This window comes from Hippocampus guttulatus, chromosome 10, assembly GCF_054856545.1.
Source record: "Hippocampus guttulatus isolate MCC_2025c chromosome 10, RoL_Hgut_1.0, whole genome shotgun sequence".
Taxonomy (NCBI): Eukaryota; Metazoa; Chordata; class Actinopteri; order Syngnathiformes; family Syngnathidae; genus Hippocampus; species Hippocampus guttulatus.
In genome coordinates, this window is record NC_141270.1 from 243,482 (window position 1) to 259,446 (window position 15,965).

The following is a 15,965-nucleotide window of genomic DNA, read 5'->3' on the forward strand; positions in this document are numbered from 1 at the left end:
TCCGTCTCTCAGTCTGTGGGGGGGGTTGCAATGTCACTGTTTAAAGTCCAGCAGGACTTTAACCGCTACACTTGGCTTGGACTCCAGGAGCTCAAACAGCCAGAGGCCAACGCACACACGCAAACACGCACAGTGGGGACAGTGAGTGTGAGAGAAATGGCAGAAAAGAAAGCGCATCAGGGGCGTTGGATGAGTTTTGCGGCATTGTCGGGCGCGCGCGCACGCATCCATTTGCGCGCGGCGGCCAGCGAGCGCGGCCAGCGCGGGCGGTCTGTCGGGGCCAGATGGGAGGCCGTCATGTGACTAATGCGCAGCGCAGCTCCAACAGCTGACGGGAGGCTGGGCCCAGGGTCACTGTCGTACACGGACTGGCGCGCCGGCGCCAACAACAACGGGCACGCTCCTTCGCGTGGCAGATGGAGAGGCAGGCGGGCCTGCTGTGACTACACTCGCATCAGGTTTCGCAGGAAAACAGGTTCGGCGGGAAGGGAGGAGGGGGGGGGGGCGCCCTCCGGCCGCCCGCACGAAAAATCCAACTCTGTGGCTTGAGACGGCGGCTCGGCCTCTTGGTTCGCCGCTACTCCAGGTCCGCGGCCTGCTTGGAGTCTTTGGGCACTTGCCGACGCTCTCGCCGTGGCATATTTGGGTTGATTGGTTTTTGGGGGTCGGGGGGGGGGGGGGGGGGGGGGCCCATTCGTTTTCCGCACAACATCTCTCGAGCACGGGAGATGACCCGGACGGCCAAGTCAAAGGTTGCACGGGCGAAAGTAGCGCCGAGTAAGTCGCCGGCGTATTCGCTTGTGTCTCGGAGCGCCCCCTAAAACGTGCGCGACACCTGCAGAAGCATCCGGGACCGCCGGCAGGTTCCGGCACCCGCCCGTCCCGAACGGGGAGCGGGAATTTGCGCAGCTAGCCTTTCTTTTTGTTTGTTTGGTTTGGGGGGGGGGGGGGGGGGCCGTACGGCGGTGACCTTTTGTTGGCCGTCAGCTCCTCCAGGGTGGCCCCCAGCGTGCGGCACTCCTCCGTCAGCTTCTTGATGAGCCCGTCCTGAGAAGACAGCAGCACGTCCAGCTCGCCGACTGCCGCGCAAACAAACAAAGACGCCCGTGAGCGCGACGCCAAAGTGGAGGCAAAAGTGCATCTGTTTGCTAAACCGCGAGCGGGCGGTCTTTGAAAGCGGGCATCGCGCACCCCCCCCCCCCCCCCAACATCCGCTTGCTCTCGTTGCAACACTCGCAACGGCGCGCTTGGAGGGTGGCGGCGCTCCACCCGCCGGCGCACCGTCGGGCCCAAAAAGGGGGGGCCCGATGGGGCGACCATCTTACGAATTTGAAAAGGCTCAGAGCGGAATCAAGGACAGCAGCGAAAATGTCCCCCCCCCCCCCCCCGAGAATGTCCGTTTCTTTTTCTTCCTTTCCTCCGTCCGCAAAAGCCTTTGGCTGATTTCAGCATTTCTTGCCTCGATTTGCGTCGAATGGCCACGGTGACTTCTATTCGACTTCCGTCGTCAAAACGCGCCATAGGCGGGCGAGTCGGTCCCGACGCTCGCCTAACTTCATCTGGAGCGCGCACACACACACACACACACACACACAGGAAAGTTTTGGCCAGAGTGCGAAAAAAGTTGCGCTGAAGAATGCTAATTAGGCGAGCAGGCTTTGAATGCGTCTGGCCGCGCGTAGGCCAAAAAGAACCCTGGGACACAGAAAGCCCGGCAGAACTGGCACTGGAAACAAACAACAGGCAAAGCCACGGTGGGGGAGGGGGATCAGGGGGGGGGGGGGGGCGTTAGCGATGGAGGGAGGGGGAGAAATGTCTGATGTCATCTCGACGCAGCTCTGTATGCACGTATTAAAAAAAAGATGGATGGATGGAGGGAGGGAGAGCAAAAAAAAAAGCTCCCGATGGCGCTGGCGTGCGGGGCGGCGAGAGGAAGCGATGCGAGCGGCAAAAGGACGTCCGCCGTGCCCCCTCCCCGGGTGTTTGTTTCCTGCTGTGCTCTGATGTCAGCTCTCTTTAGACAACATGTGTGCCGCCGCCACGTGCCAGGAAACAAAGCCTTTGTTTTGATGTGCTGTCAGAGGGGGGGGGGGGGGTGTCCTTGGGTTGCAAGTGGCGGCGGGCCTCCTCGCTGCAAAGGAAGGCGCGGGTCAAGAGGAGGAGTCGGAGTCGCGTGGCCGCTGGACGATTGTTATCGCAACCGCAACTTGATGGCAGCCAACATTTTCAACACTACCAGTTTAGCGTCATCTTTTTATTTGGGGGGGGGGGGCTTTCAGCTTCACTATTCTTGTACCATTTTGATTGATGTTATCTTTTCCCCTTCCTAAAATCTTTCCTGTGAAAATGTCCTTTGCTTCTTGCAACGTCCGTGCCGTGCTGCCTTGCTCAGCGATTTGGATTTTGGCCTAATCCCCCCCCCCGCCCCCCGTGTTTTTTTTCTTTCCTCATCCACAATTTCTTGAGTGTAAAGCTTTTTTTTTTGTCCAATGAAAATTTGCTCATTTCTTTTCATGACTTTTCCACCGTGGCGTGGCTGCGGACGATCCCGAGTCAAACGCTTGCTTTCTTCTTCCCAAAACGGAGACTTTTCCGTTGCGAAATGACAATTGCGATTCTCTTGGGGAAATGAAAGCATTCCTCTTTGAAAATCACCATGATAGACCGGTCTTCTTTTTTTTGGGGGGGGGGGGGGTTACAAACTCAGACCGTAAGGTCGCCAAGAGGCAGCCAGCCGTGCGCGTCCGTATTAGGGCCGGAGGACAATTTTTCAGCCGAAAGGTAATGGGTCCAATGCTCGCTCCCCGCCGGCCGCCCTCCATTCCTTGTCGCCGACGGCGCAGGTAGGGAAAAGGACGAGGAGGATCCAGATGGTCCGACGGCTGTCCGCGGCGGGCGCTCTGACCCGTTTGGGTCGGCTTCACGTCCGCTCCGCGGCGCCCCGCTGCTTCCGGCGTACCGACCCTCGTTAGGCTCGCGGCGAACTCCGACCGATCCCGGCGTCCCCGCATTCGAGTCGAACCCGGATCACCGGACCGCGAGGCAGGCGCGCGATCCACGAACGGTAGCGGCTTCGAGGGGGGGGGCGGGAGTCACTCACCTCTCTGCCGGTGCCGCGCCTCCGTCCGCCCCAGCGTCGCCGTCATCCGGGCCTCGCGCCGGCGCCCCGCGTGAGCCGCGCGGGCCATCTCGTCCCGGTGAGCCGCGGCCGCCGTCTCGCCGGCCTCTCTGGGGACGGAGACGCACAGACGAGCGCGCTCGTTACACCGCAACGACTGCCGTCGGAAGCCGGAAGGCGAAACGCCGCGCGTATCCAACAAAATGCACATTTAGGACGCGAGGCGGAAGCGCGGACAGTCGCCATTCAAAGAAGACTTGAGCGGCCAAGGCCATTTTGGAGCCCCGGCGGGGCTCCAAAATGTTTGTTTTGACCGCAGAGAAGGATTCCACGCAAACGGATGGCAACACACCACTGAAGCATCTCTCTCTTGATTTGATTCATTTATTCTTTTTTTTTGTCTTAACGTTGCAAAGCGTGTTTTAAAGCGCTCCTTCAATAAAATGTATTCTGAAGACAATTGTTTCTTTATGATTGAATTCATCCCCCCGATCGCACGGACACGACCGACGGCGCGGGAACAAAAAAAGCCCCAAAAGAAACCCAAAATGGAAAAAAAAAACAAGCGCCGCGCATCCGAAAGCAAACTTTCCGACACAAGCGAGTCCGGCCGCGTGCCAACGACAGACGCGCACAAAAGACCAGAAGAACGGGAAAAACTACAAAGACGGGGAGAGAGCGCGAGCGCCGACAAATAAACGCGACTCTTCCTGAAGTCCAAAGAGGCGCTAATGAAGAGAGAATTCTCCAGCTCAAGTGAAAACTTTTCTCCCCTGCAGCGCTTGGCCCGCATCTCTAAAGTGACCGCGTCTGTCTGTTCCATCCTGCCCGCGTGCGCGTGTTCTCCTGCTGTCCTGCTGTCTGGGGTGTGAAAGCGGGTGGCGTCGCCGCGCGGGGCGCGTGCGCGCGTCTGAGTGGGTGAGCGGAACACCCGCTGGGTTTGAACAGCAGCCTGAGCCACCAAAGCGCACACCAGGGCTCAGCGGGAGATGGCGGCCGGGCGCTGCCAGCCATTTGGTCCTGCAAGAGGTTCCAGGCGGGGGCCGGGGGGGGGGGGGGGTACTTTTGTGCTTCTGTCCATGCGTGCGTGCGATTGAAGAGGAGGAGGGGGGGGGGGGCTCACACCAGACCTGTTTAGCCACCAATTAGCATCGGACGCCGCGCCAGAACGTTCCAGCAGTCGGCGGAACAAGACGAGAAAAGCGAGCAGACAGAGCGCCGCCGCCTCTTGCTCGCAAAACAACTTTGGTGCAACTTGCGCAATCTGAGGAGCGCCGGAGTTTGTGAGAGCGAGCCGCAAATACTCACAAGAGGACATTTTGGGCTCAACTCCAGTGTCGCAGGAGGGGCACCTCCCCGCGCGCTCAAAATCAAACGGGGGAGCGCTACCTTTCTCCGAGCGGCCACGTGCCGTGAGACGGATGCCGTTGGTGGAGTCTCGCGCTTCAAATAGGCCGTAGAAATCGCTTTGGCGGCTCACCGATGAGGTTAAAAGCGGCGCCGTTGGCTTAGCAACAGCCGTAAGACGGGGCCGCGCGGCCGTTCGCCAATAACGGACGATCGAGCTTTGACGACCGTCGCGCCGCTCGACGCCAAGTCGCCGGAGGACGAGCCGGGTCATCCCGCGGACCTTCCTCATCTGCTCGGGTTCAACGCGATCCCAATCCGAGCAGCAGCTCATTAGCATCGAACCAGCAAAGAGCCTCGACTTTGGAGGCTGGAGAGGAAGCGCCGCGCCCGTTCCATAATGTGGCGAGACCCGATGCCGACACACACACACACACACAGCTCTGGACTAGCATCAGTTAGCAGGCGGGCCAAAGGCCAAAGCCGGGATGTTAGCGGCTGAGCGGCCAGGTGCCGAGGCTGCTGGGTAAAGAGAGAGCGGGCGGGGGCCGGCATAAGTGGGCACTATTCAAGCTGTCGGCCATTAGATGAGAGGGGGGGAACGGGGGGGGGGGGGGGGGGGGCGGCTCGGCCCGACCCAGAGTTTGCGGCGCCCCGCGGTGCCGGCGACGTCCCGCGCCAGAAGCGCCAAATGCTGCTTTATGAGAGGAGCGGCGCAAATTGGAGTCAGATGGTCGGCTTGGAGGAGACGCTCGCTCATACGGCGCCGTGTTTGTACAAAGAGCGACGAGCGCAATGACGCTTTTGCAATACTTTGCACAAAGTCACACCGACACGCGGCAACTTTGGGCTCGGGTCGCACTCACGCGAAGCCGTTTGTCAAAGGACGGAAAGAGATTGGTCCGCGGCCACTCCGCCGATGCACAAAATGTGGCACTCATCTCGCAGGGCTGCGCTTTTTTCTCAACTTTTAAGAATTTCAACACAAAGAAAAAAAACACCCGTTTGAACACGTTGTCAAAGCCGACGCGATCGATTGCGGATACCAACCGCGCTACTCTGAGCGCAACAAAGCCGTGTCGAAAAAAGGGGTTCTCATCATCCACTAAAAGGTCCAAATAAAACCAAGGCCCAAAACAACAAGGTTGCAACCAATGAACAACAAAACAAACCCATCTTCCCGACGCATTCTGCTCTACGCACGATAAAGCTTCTGAAAACAGAACGAAAACAGCCCGAAAGTGGCCCTCGGGCCTCCTTTGCGTCACGCTGCGCTAACGCGCCGCGACGTCGGCGTCAACGAGCGGCCGCTTCCCGTCGCCCGCCCGTCTGTTTGACCCGCTTCTGACGGGGCGTCATTTGAGTCAAGAGTTTGCCGCCGACCTCATCTTCAGTTGCGCGCGCGCTGGTCTTTTTCCCTTTTGAGCATCCCGACGACAAGACAAATTATTGGTACTCGGTATGGGCGAGCGCTGAAATGGAAGCACTTGCGCGTCTGAAAAACATTTGAAGGCGACGCGGGGCTGGCTGCGTTTCTCTCCTAAGAACGTTTCGCTATGGAACCGCGCGTGTCGATTCACGGCGCTGAGAATTGATGAGATGCGAGTCCGAGACTCCAAATGAGCACCGACCGTTCCTGTTCCCGTGCTTCCCCAGCAACAACGGGCGTACTCGCTGGAATTTGAAAAGACGTCACGCGACAAGACGGACAGCGTCGATTTAGAAGGCGTTCGTATTGGTCGGCTCCGCCGCCAACGATCCGGGGCGGATCTGGCCGCCGAGCGCATGAAAAGAACACGACGGGAAGCGCCGCGGCCAAGTCGAGAGACAGATTCGGCATCATTTATTGACGCGGCGTGGAACAAATTGCTTTGCCTTTGCTTTTGAGCACGGCCGCGGGTCACGCCGACATATGACAGACAGAGGCGGCCTGATGTAGCCCGCAGACCCGCTTCATCTGTCTCTCTCCTCCGTCGCGTGCCTCCCGCCCCTCCCGCTTCCCCGCAACTAAACTGGCTGCGTCTCCCTCCATCTGCCGGTTCTTCCTTCAGCGTCCGCGCACCTGTTCACACCTCCTCTCCTGTTGGCCGCCTCCTCCCTTTCTCTCTCTCTCTCTCCCTCCCTCCTTCACTCGCCGCAGCGCTGCCAGCGCGGCTTGGCGCTCCGTCATTCAATCCATCTGTCGGAGAGTCAACTTTGTTTACGGGCGGCGGCCCGAGCCTCTTTTCCTCCTCGAGGAGGTGCTGCGCGTGCCCCCCCCCCCCCCGGGCCCCACTCCCCCTTCCCACCGAGCCGCATCGCAATACCGAGCTCTGGCACGAGCCCGCAAATGTGTTGAAGGCAGTTCAAAAGCGACTTGACTATTATGAGCCCCGCCACACTGCAGCCCCCCCCCCATCCCCCGAAAAAAAAAAAAGGCCTCGGAGAGGAAGACCGGAAAATGATTTTGATCTATTTTCCATGTCGCCGATCCTCATTCGGGTCACAGGCGAGCCGAAGCCCACCTCGGCCGCACGCCCCGGACCGGACCCCGGCCACGCGGACAAACGCCGACACTCACGTTGGCACCGAGGGACGATTTACAGTCTTTGACCGACTTCACGTGCGACGTGCGAAGGCCGCGCAGGAGGGTCCGGCCCCCAAGCGGGCCAATGAATTCCAGAAAGAAGGGCGTGACGCAGCGCCGCAATTGCCCCGTCGCGATGCATTTTCAAGCGGCGCGCGAGAGAAAGAGGGGGCGGCCGCAGCGCCCCGTATGAAGAAAGACGTCTCGTGACCAAAGGCGGTGGAACGAAAAGGCCGGCGTAGCCCGGTGACATCGCACGGCAGGTTGAGAGCGCCGCACGTGGCGAGGCGGCTCTGTCGTCAACAGGACGGCTCGACCTCACTTGGAAAACAAAACGAGTCGAGAAGCGGCGACGGCCCGGAGGCGAGACGAAAAGGGCCGCGCCCGCCCGCGGAAGCTCACTTCCGCGCGCTCGCCACCGGTCCGCGGCTGCAAACGAGCCATCCGTCCGGATGGCGCAGAGGAGGCGCGGGGGCGGCGCAGCAGAAGCGCGCCCGCGTATGTAGGCCAGCGTCCCGGGGCACACTTGGCCGCTCGGAGAACAGTTGCCGCCGACAGATTTGCCTCCATCTCGCCCGAGGCGCCCCGGTCCGGGTTCTGTCCATTTGCAAAGGACGAACAGATGACGGCGCTGTTTGGCTGACGACGGCGAGACGCTCCGGGAGGGGCGATGTTCTGCCGCTTTGTCAATACGCTCCATCGAGGGGGGAAAATCACTTTGACGCTTTGCAAGTCAAGTCCTGACTGATTTCGACTTCATTCATGGCGCAACAGGCGCAGACGCAACAAAGTGCCAAAAAGACAAGACCGCTCCCGGTTCATGGCTTTTTCGCCATCATCGGGAGAGATGGCGGCAAGACGGCCGCGCGGCCGGTTCCTGAAGAGGGCCCGCCCGCCCCCGCGATTGCCGCTCTCGCGCACCGACTCCCACCTCGCCCGCGTGACCGCGTGCGGCCCCCGCGGTCTGAAGTGCCCGGGGCGTCGCGCCGAAAGCAAGAGAAAAGGCCAAGATAAGGAAGGGCCTTGGCTCAAGTCACCTCCCTAATCAGAGGCGGCAGCGAGAGGGCTAATCTCAAACGACGTGGAAAGGCGCGGCTGGCCGGCCCAAGCGAGGACGAGGAAACTGGCACACACTCAACGATGCGACCGGTTGGGCGAGCTCCAGTCAAGTTGGGCAGGACTTCAGAGTAGAAGACGCCGCTGAAGGCAGAGCCACGGTCAGAAGGTGGCAGGCAGTCTTACGACAACCGTGAAAGCTTCGTGCGCAGTCGCCTCGCCGGCAAAATGGCAGAGGGCGGGTAAGTCCATCTGCACGTTTGCGTCTTGCTTCCAAGGCTACAATGGACCGTTTCTTTGGGCCTCGTATTGCGGCCCGTCAATTCACGATCTCTCCTCAGTGAGCCGCTGACAAAGGAAGTCTTTCTCTTCAACTACGAAAATTTGCGCCAGGCGAAGGGCCGCAACGAGACGTACTTGTGCTACGTGCTGAAACGAAAAGCTAAAGGCTCCGTCTTTAAACATCTCAGAAATGTACCCCGCAGAAGATCGAATATACCCGATGGAAAGCATGCGGAGGTGCGTATGCTGCTCGGATGAATAAGGAACAAGAGCAAAAGCAAAAAAAAAAAAAAAAAAAACAAGCCACTCTCTCGTGCAGGTTCTGCTAGTGGAAGACCTGAAAGCTTTGAAACCGAGGTCAAACTACGAGGTCACGTGTTACTTGTCTTGGTCTCCCTGCGCCGACTGCTCCGAGACGCTCGTCCAATTTGTCAGGCAAAACACCAAGGTGGAGCTCCGCATCTTGGCCTCGCGCCTCTACTATAGCGACGACAAGCTCAATTGTGATGGCCTGCGACGGCTACACGCGGCCAACGTGTCCATCGGCATCATGGCTGAAAAAGGTCGTTTGGGGGGGAAAAGGGCAAAAAAAATAGAGACCATTGAATTCTTCCAAACTTTCATCACGACTGAGCTGACGTCAAAGCAGACTGACTGACTGATAGCCGTCTCCTTTTTCCTGTCCGTTCTTCGTAGACTTTGAGGACTGCTGGAAACTTTTTGTGGATCCAAACGAGCCCTTCCAACCTTGGGGGAAGCTCAAAGAGAACTCTGACTACTACATTGGGGAACTGCAGACAATCCTCCAGCAGGTAAGCGACCTTGCGGCTATTTCCGTGTCAAGTGCAAAGTATCCTTGAGGGACGTGGCTTTCCCAAACGGGCCGGCGGGGGCCGGGAGCCGCTTCGCGGAGCACTTTGCGTCACTGACTTAGGTGTGAATGTCAAGTCCGAATGGATTCATTGATGACGAATCGATGCCATTTTGCAGGCCCCCGCGCAGCCGGAGGTCGAAATTGCAGATTGGATCGAGAAACTCACTCTGGGGGACGCCGAGCCCGCACAATAGGCCAAGGCTGCCCAGGCCTTCTTTTTGTTGCGCCCTTTGTGACTGGGGCGGTCGGATGCATTAAAGGTCTGGGACAAGCCTCCCGTTTCCGCTGATTTCCATCCAACATTTAGGCCACAGCAATGAGCTGTGGCAACAGCTTCCTCCGATTCCAGCTGAGAAACACAAAGCGGGGTCGCAACTTGAAGAGAATTGACCGCGACAAATTGCAATCTTGTCGCCCTCGTCGGCGGCCCCGCGGACGTCGACGCGGCGCTTCCAAAAGCATTTGCGGGCGGAAAAAGCACGTGACAAATGCTCAAGAGAGCCGCCGAACGAAGACAGGAGGAGCGGGGTGAGGGCACGAGGCCGCTCCGACGGCGAGAGGAGCGCTGCGGGGAGTCGTCACGAGGCCAACGGGCCCACCGCTGTCAACATCATAGCAGAGCGCGGCTGGCCGAGAGCCCTCCCGGCTGCCCTATCCGTAACTGTCTGATTAGTTGTGCTAAGCAGCCCCTCCCCTGCCAACCGCGGCGCCATCTGCTACCCGGCAACATGGCTGCCGACCAGACGCGCGCGCGCACGCGGGCGCGGGCGCGCAGCGAGGCCGATACCTGGCACGGCTCGGCTGCTGTCACACAGATACACACGCGCGCGCGCACGCATCAAAGCCGGCGCGCGCAGGTGTCGCCCAAAGGTATCAACACTTAAAGTTCACACGAAGGGAACACGGCTGCACCGGGCTCCCAGGAGTCGAGCGGCACGCCAGATGTCAATGAGCCACTCGCGTGCACTCAGAGAGGCCGCTTCCTTGCATGCGACGCGCCGCCCTGATAGCAGCACCCGCGAAGGTGGCCTCACAACATACCCAAAACGTGGAGCCTTTTTCCTCCCTTGATATCAAAGCCAGCAAAGGCCCGAGTACTCAAAATCTCCAACAGACTACGCCGAGCGATGATCCGCTCGCGTGGAGAGTTCTTTTCCTCGTCTCGTCTCGTCTGGGGTCGCGAGCATTTTACAACTGGGTTCAGATGTTGGAAATGTGGCCTCGTGCGTCTGTTGACAAATGACAGCACCAGTGTCCTCTTCCAGTGTTCGCGCGTGCGTGTGTTTGCGCCGCCGCCGCTCTGTTTTGCCGGGCCGTGATTGGACAAGAGCCCCCCCGCCGAGCGCGCTCTGCAGCAGTTTTGTCGGTTGCGGATTTTGGCCGCGGCCCGCTTGGAGTGAGCCTCTGGCGGGACGCGACATCTGCTGCCTTCACCTTCCTCATTTACACTTCTCCGCCCTCTCACGCTCACCCGCGCCGCTCTCTCGTCTCCGCCTACGCAGACCTCGCCGCCGTGCCGCGACAGATGAGGCGGAGGAGCACGGGTTGGGGGGGGGGGGGGGCAGCAGCAGCGTGACATGTTTAATGGAGTTTGGGGAAAGTTTCCTCCCGTCTCGCTGCGCGCTCAAGGTCGAGGGAAAAAACACAGGGAGGAGCTCAGGCCCGCCGTCTTGCTCGTTCTGTCATCGGGCGTCCGCAAAATGATGCTCCCTACGACGTGGCTAGAAATGCACTTTCGGCCACCAAATGGGGAGCCCTTTTATCAGAAGTGACTAAGGGTACATCTGACTACATTTTGGAAAATGGCGGAAAATATTGTACAGCAAATAACCGGAAGTACGGTCACGCCTGTGTTTTCAGATATGAGCCTTGAGGAGGCGGGGCCCATATTTCCAACATCTGAAGTAGGAGGTAGGGCGGCGCGTGGTATCGCCGAGCGTGCGTGTGAGCTGTGGGAAAGGGCGGCAATGGGAGCATTTGCATGGGAGCGCTCGTTGGCGTCACCTGTTTTTAGCCTTCTCCCATCGTTCATTACAAGGGCGGAAAAGCCAATGAGCGGCCGCGGCTCGCCTTTCTCACATGCGAGGGTGTCACAGTAAGTATACAGTAAAAAGAAAAAGAACAAAAATGACTCACAAGCGCACCTTGCCCAAGCTTTCAGATTACAGTATGTCTGACCAGATCCGTTTGGGTGGGACCAGACAAGACAATGTTATTTTGCATGACTAAGAGGATGGCGTAATGGCCACGGTATGAGGTACCGCATGTGAATACAACCAGAAATGGAGACATTTCTGGTTGGAGAAAAGCCAATAAGTGAAGCAATTGTGCATGCTGAATGCACAACGATTTTGAAAGAGCCCAAGACTAAACAACATGAACATTGAACATCATTTCAATGAAGACTTGTTCAAAACGTGGCCTACGCCAGCCGGTTTGTTTGTTTGCCGGGATCAAATCTCCACTCCTGCTGTTTCTACCGTTTACTTGCGCGGGCTAGAAAAGGCGTGATACTTTGATGAAACAAATAGCTTTGACTCGCTTCCTGCCCCCCACCCCCCAAAAAAAGTACGATTTGTTGAACAAAGTGTCCATTGAGTAAACTTGCTGATCTCCAAGCAAGCACGCTCATGATTATGTATTCCTGATTTCCCGGAGATGATGGACAACCGGGAGGGGCCTTGCAGACATTGTCCAAAAAAAAGGGGAGCGCGGACCGGACCGCCACCACGCACGTGCCTGGCTCGAGATGGCCACTAGGGCCACTTTGCACTCAAGTCACCTTCGGGAGCAACGACATAAAGAAGAGGAGGAGGAGGAGGAAGGGAAGAGCGAAAGAAGGGAGCAAACAATCAATCCAAACTTGGTAAAGCCCTGTGCTGGGATGGGGCCGCAGCATGCGCGTGTGCGTCTGGATGTGAACAGAGTGACGGGGATTAGGACAGATCCTGGGCTGTCCAACTCACAGCTGGCTGATGATCCGATCCTGGAGCGCACCAGCCGCCGAGGGACTCCCGATTGCGTGCGCGCGTGTGTCTGTGTGTGCCCGTGTGCTGTGAATTTCATGCGCAGACAGAAACAAATACGCTTTGCGCAAACGAATCGGAACAGAAAGGCGGCGGGAATCCAAGAGGCGCCACAAGGCGGACCGAATGAAAGCAAGGAGGCAATCAAAGAGCTCCTTTCCCTCTGTCGGGTGGGGGGGGGGGGGGGTGTCAAACGGGAGCCTCGCTTGCTGGGATGGCGCAGCACGCGGCCGACGCAACCAGACCCAAAAAATGGACAGCGAGCCTCCCGCGCCGCCGCGTGACCTTCGAAGGCCGGCGGGGGGACAGAAGGAGATTGACTCCACTTTTTCTTTTTTAATCCCGGCCGTAAATGTAAAGACGAGGTAGGAATGGTCTTTTTGCAAAGCATTTTCATATGCGTCGAATGAATCTGAACACTTGCTCTCATTGTATTTCTGAAACATTTTGACCATATTGCAATGGACTGAAAAGCACGTGTATGTCTCAGGTTCAAAGATTCTGATACTGCAGACAGTTACGAGATAAGCCCCTCGGCCACTGGCTTTCAACGCTAATGAGCAAAACGGAATCAGAATGGCCGCCTCCTCGGCCAAGTCAACAGCTGTCCGACAACACAGCGCACATCTGCGGTGCCATAAAACTCCACCGCGCGCACCAACACAGAGCGACGTGACCGTTTGCGCCGGTGGTTACTCTGGACCGGCTCAATGTCTCCGTGCCGTTGTGCGCAACCGCTTCGAAAACACACACGCAGAGTCTGAAACGCATGACGGCTCGCCAGCCGGCCAGCCAGTGTGCGTGTTAACGCTGGCGGACAAATGACAGACAAACACACTTAAACACAGATCAGAGGGGACACACGCATGCACACGGCCAGCGCCGCGGGGCAGCACGCTCACATCTGTCGGAAGGGGAGGGGAACAAGATGGGCGAAATACAAGTACAGGCTCCGTCTAATTTCTGGACGCCCCCGGCTGTAAAAACCGTCGACAACAAAAACCTGCGATGAAACTATCCTCCAAAAAAAATTCCCGGTACTGGACCAGACTTTCAGATTTCAGTTCAGGACAAACTACACCGTGACCTTCGAGGTGAACTTCGTTTGACCGTCTCTGTAACCCTCGATTGCTCTCCAAGGAGCTGAACAGCAAAGTGACAACGAGTGTTGTATTTTTATTTTGTATTTTCAGACATAGTTCTCAACTCAACTCAACTGTATTTATAGAGCACTTTCAAACAGCCATCGCTGTATAATATTTCACATATTATAGCACCTCTGCCACAATTTGAGCCAGGAAAAGCCCTGGAAATAGAGGAGAGAAGAAAGGCCAGGAGATGGAAGGAAGAGAAGGAACGAGGGGAGCCGGCCGTGCCTAGCGAGAAAGCCACGGGTGGAGCTGGGGGGCACTCGGTGCGTATGCGCGTGCATATGCCAGGCAGAGGAGAAAAGGCTCAAGTAGCAGTTTGGTGCTGCTGGCGCTGGCTGGGCGTGGGCCCGGTGGCACAGCGTGAGCAAGCCAGTGTGTGTGTGTGTGTGTGCGCGCGCATTATGTTGTGGCATGCCTAACCGGATTAGAGGTGACCTGGTGGGGTCCAGTTGGTCCCGGGACCACAGCGCAGCGGTCGCCCACGCGTGTTCGGGCGCGCGCTCGCGCTTTTGTTCAATAGGATTAGCCGCTACCCGGCGCTGTTACAGTTGGCGCGCAGGGTCCGAAGCGGACCGAGGCTGAGGCAGAGGGCGGCGCCGCGAGCGCGTTGGCATGCGGAACGGGATTAGGCGCTAACCTGGTGAGGTGCAGTTGGCGCTGGGCGCTCGCCAGCTGTTCGGCCAGGCTCAGGGCTTCGGCCCGCCATTGGCCGCCGTCCCTCTGGACCGCCTCCAGGCGCTGCCGGCAGCCAACCAGCTCTGAGCTCAGCTTTTCCACTTCCTGTCCCGCGGAGAGACATGCTGAAAACAAGCGTGCCCGCGCGGCGGCGCAGACGCATCTCGCGTGACCTCGAGTGAAGGGGGTTCGGCTTTAGTCTTGTTTATTTGCAGCTCGGTCAACCGGAATAGAATTAGAAAGAAACGTTGGGTTTCGTTCAGCGGGTACCTGCGCACATGTCTCCAGGTGCATGCCAGCCTTTCCCATACCAGCAATTTTCATTGATACTAACATTTTTGGCGGCCACCTCTTATTTATGTGCAGCCGTGTGCATAAAGTGCACGGGTGTGCCAAAAGACAGCAAAATATGGGAGAAAATGTCATTCATTTCAGCCTTTCAATTCAAAAGGGAAAAATCCCACACGACGGATTCATTGTCGTTAGCTCGAAGCTCCACCAGTGTATATATTTCATTGAAGATCAAGAATTATTTCACGCTGTCGTCTACGTCATAATACGAAGTATCCCCCCAAAAATGCATTCCGTTTTTGACCGGCCATTACTCAGACATTCGGTTCCCATTTCGGACTTCACTCGTATAGATTCAAGTCCAACAAGTTAAAGTAATGAAAAAAAATGGACATTTCAGATCATGTCGCGGCATTTGTGAGTAGTCCAAAAAAAAAGTAGTGGTATCTATCTCGAATAAATATCCTAGTAAGGGGCAGCCAAGAATTGAGCATTTTGGGGAGATACCCTGTTTAGGAGTTGTTGTTGTTTTTTTTTTTGGGGGGGGGGGGCAATACTGAAATCAATGACTTTGTTTTCCAGATTATTCTAATTTATGGTTATGAATCTGCAAGTGAAATTGTAAGCAACCTGTGTGGAACTCTCCAGCTGCCTGTTGGTCTTGGACTTGAGGTCGTGCAGTTCTCGCTCGGCCTCGTCTTTCTTGAGCTGGGCACCGCTGAGTTGACACCGGAGCTCGGCGCACACCTGAAACCCACGCAAATGACAATTCAAATTTTCTGGAAGACCGGTTTCATTTGGAACGCCGCATCCATTTCCTCTTTGAAAGAAGACTTTATGAACACCCACATTTGATTGTTTAAAATTCACACACACACACACAAAAAGCACGTATTTATCTTTTGCGGGCCTTATTCAGATCATCAAATTTTGTATTCACGTGCTACTATTGCTAATGTCATTCGATGAAGCTAAGTATCTCACGTTAGCGTTAGCTGATAGACGATACATTGGAAGGGGTCCCCAAATTGAAATCTATTTTGGAGCCCGTGCTGAATTTCTGTCCATGGTCTGGGTACACATGTGATCGTTTGACCCAATGTAGGCGAGGCTAGAATGCCTTAATTCATTTTACTTTGAGGAATGACCCAATTATGACCGGTCTTCGTCGTGACTGACACAGAACCGGACACGAGAAAAGCTGGTGAAGGCGGTTGAGGCTTGGACGGAATACGGAGAAGATCATCGCTGTAGTTTTGCTGCCATCCAGTGGAATGGAGGAGGATTACCGTACGAGACAAGACTGGACGTTCGGAACCAAAGAGGAGTCGGGAGCATTGAAATGAGCCTGTGGTCATCTTGCATCAAAGAATTCCCAAGCTGAGACGGTATCAAGAAATGCGCGTACTTTGCTGTTCTCCTCTTCCACAACGGCAAGTTGTCGCCGCGCATCTGCCAGCTGATCGGTCAGCGAGCCCTCGTCGGCGCGGACTCTGTCGAGGTGGCCCTCCAGCTCGGCGGCGCGTTGGGACAGCCAGGCCACCTGATGCACCGCACCGCACGCGCACACACACACAGG

The 15,965-nt window shown here is 57.1% G+C and overlaps 2 protein-coding genes across 7 annotated transcripts in view; one reads left to right on the plus strand and one right to left on the minus strand.

Moving 5' to 3' along the window:
• Positions 1 to 15,965, minus strand: part of sdccag8 (SHH signaling and ciliogenesis regulator sdccag8) — a 32,067-nt gene that overhangs the window by 4,982 nt on the left and 11,120 nt on the right. For all 6 annotated transcript variants that reach the window (XM_086121610.1, XM_086121611.1, XM_086121612.1 and 3 more), the window contains 5 exons: positions 15,795 to 15,929; positions 15,017 to 15,133; positions 14,058 to 14,200; positions 3,101 to 3,228; positions 971 to 1,079 (listed from right to left, as the gene is read on the minus strand). In XM_086121610.1, coding sequence (XP_085977736.1) covers positions 971 to 1,079; positions 3,101 to 3,228; positions 14,058 to 14,200; positions 15,017 to 15,133; positions 15,795 to 15,929 — 632 coding nt within the window. The remainder of the gene's footprint in view (positions 1 to 970; positions 1,080 to 3,100; positions 3,229 to 14,057; positions 14,201 to 15,016; positions 15,134 to 15,794; positions 15,930 to 15,965) is intronic.
• On the plus strand, positions 8,161 to 9,516 carry LOC147198734 (single-stranded DNA cytosine deaminase-like). Its single transcript, XM_086121619.1, has 5 exons — positions 8,161 to 8,329; positions 8,429 to 8,606; positions 8,689 to 8,932; positions 9,066 to 9,181; positions 9,360 to 9,516. Exons 1-5 carry the CDS (start codon positions 8,316 to 8,318, stop codon positions 9,435 to 9,437), a joined length of 630 nt encoding a protein of 209 aa, XP_085977745.1. The 5' UTR covers positions 8,161 to 8,315; the 3' UTR covers positions 9,438 to 9,516.